Below are 346 nucleotides of genomic sequence, written 5' to 3' on the forward strand. Positions count from 1 at the left end.
CAGAGAAAGTGAAAAAATAAAATACTTACATCTGGTCATCGTGCGTAGCTTCTTACTCCTCCGAAGACGAACAACAGACTGACCGATCGCAAGCTCGTGCGTTGTTGCCGCGCCGCCGATCGTTTTTTGTAGATAAGAGATCGCGCGACGGACACACACACACACACACGCATTATAACTCGTCATAAATGTTTTTCATCTCTCGAGTGTTCTTCCCGCTTTCGCTTTTGGCAAAGCAGCATTGTGCGAAGATTTTTTTCTTATTTGTAATTATAAATATATATAACTTATAAAATAAAAAACAGAACATATGTCTAATATATATATATATATTTAAAAAAAAGTA

The 346-nt window shown here is 36.7% G+C and overlaps 1 protein-coding gene across 1 annotated transcript in view; it reads right to left on the reverse strand.

Moving 5' to 3' along the window:
• Positions 1-94, reverse strand: part of LOC145943897 (uncharacterized) — a 2,622-nt gene extending 2,528 nt beyond the window's left edge. The window contains exon 1 of the mRNA XM_083051803.1: positions 30-94. Within this exon, the coding sequence (XP_082907929.1) occupies positions 30-39 (10 nt within the window). The 5' untranslated portion in view covers positions 40-94. The remainder of the gene's footprint in view (positions 1-29) is intronic.
• Between the last annotated feature and the right edge of the window lie 252 nt (positions 95-346).

The sequence above is a fragment of the Prenolepis imparis genome, unplaced genomic scaffold (genome assembly GCF_030444845.1).
Source record: "Prenolepis imparis isolate NDT839.2.m4 unplaced genomic scaffold, iyPreImpa1.0 SCAF_12, whole genome shotgun sequence".
In the NCBI taxonomy this organism is placed as follows: domain Eukaryota; kingdom Metazoa; phylum Arthropoda; class Insecta; order Hymenoptera; family Formicidae; genus Prenolepis; species Prenolepis imparis.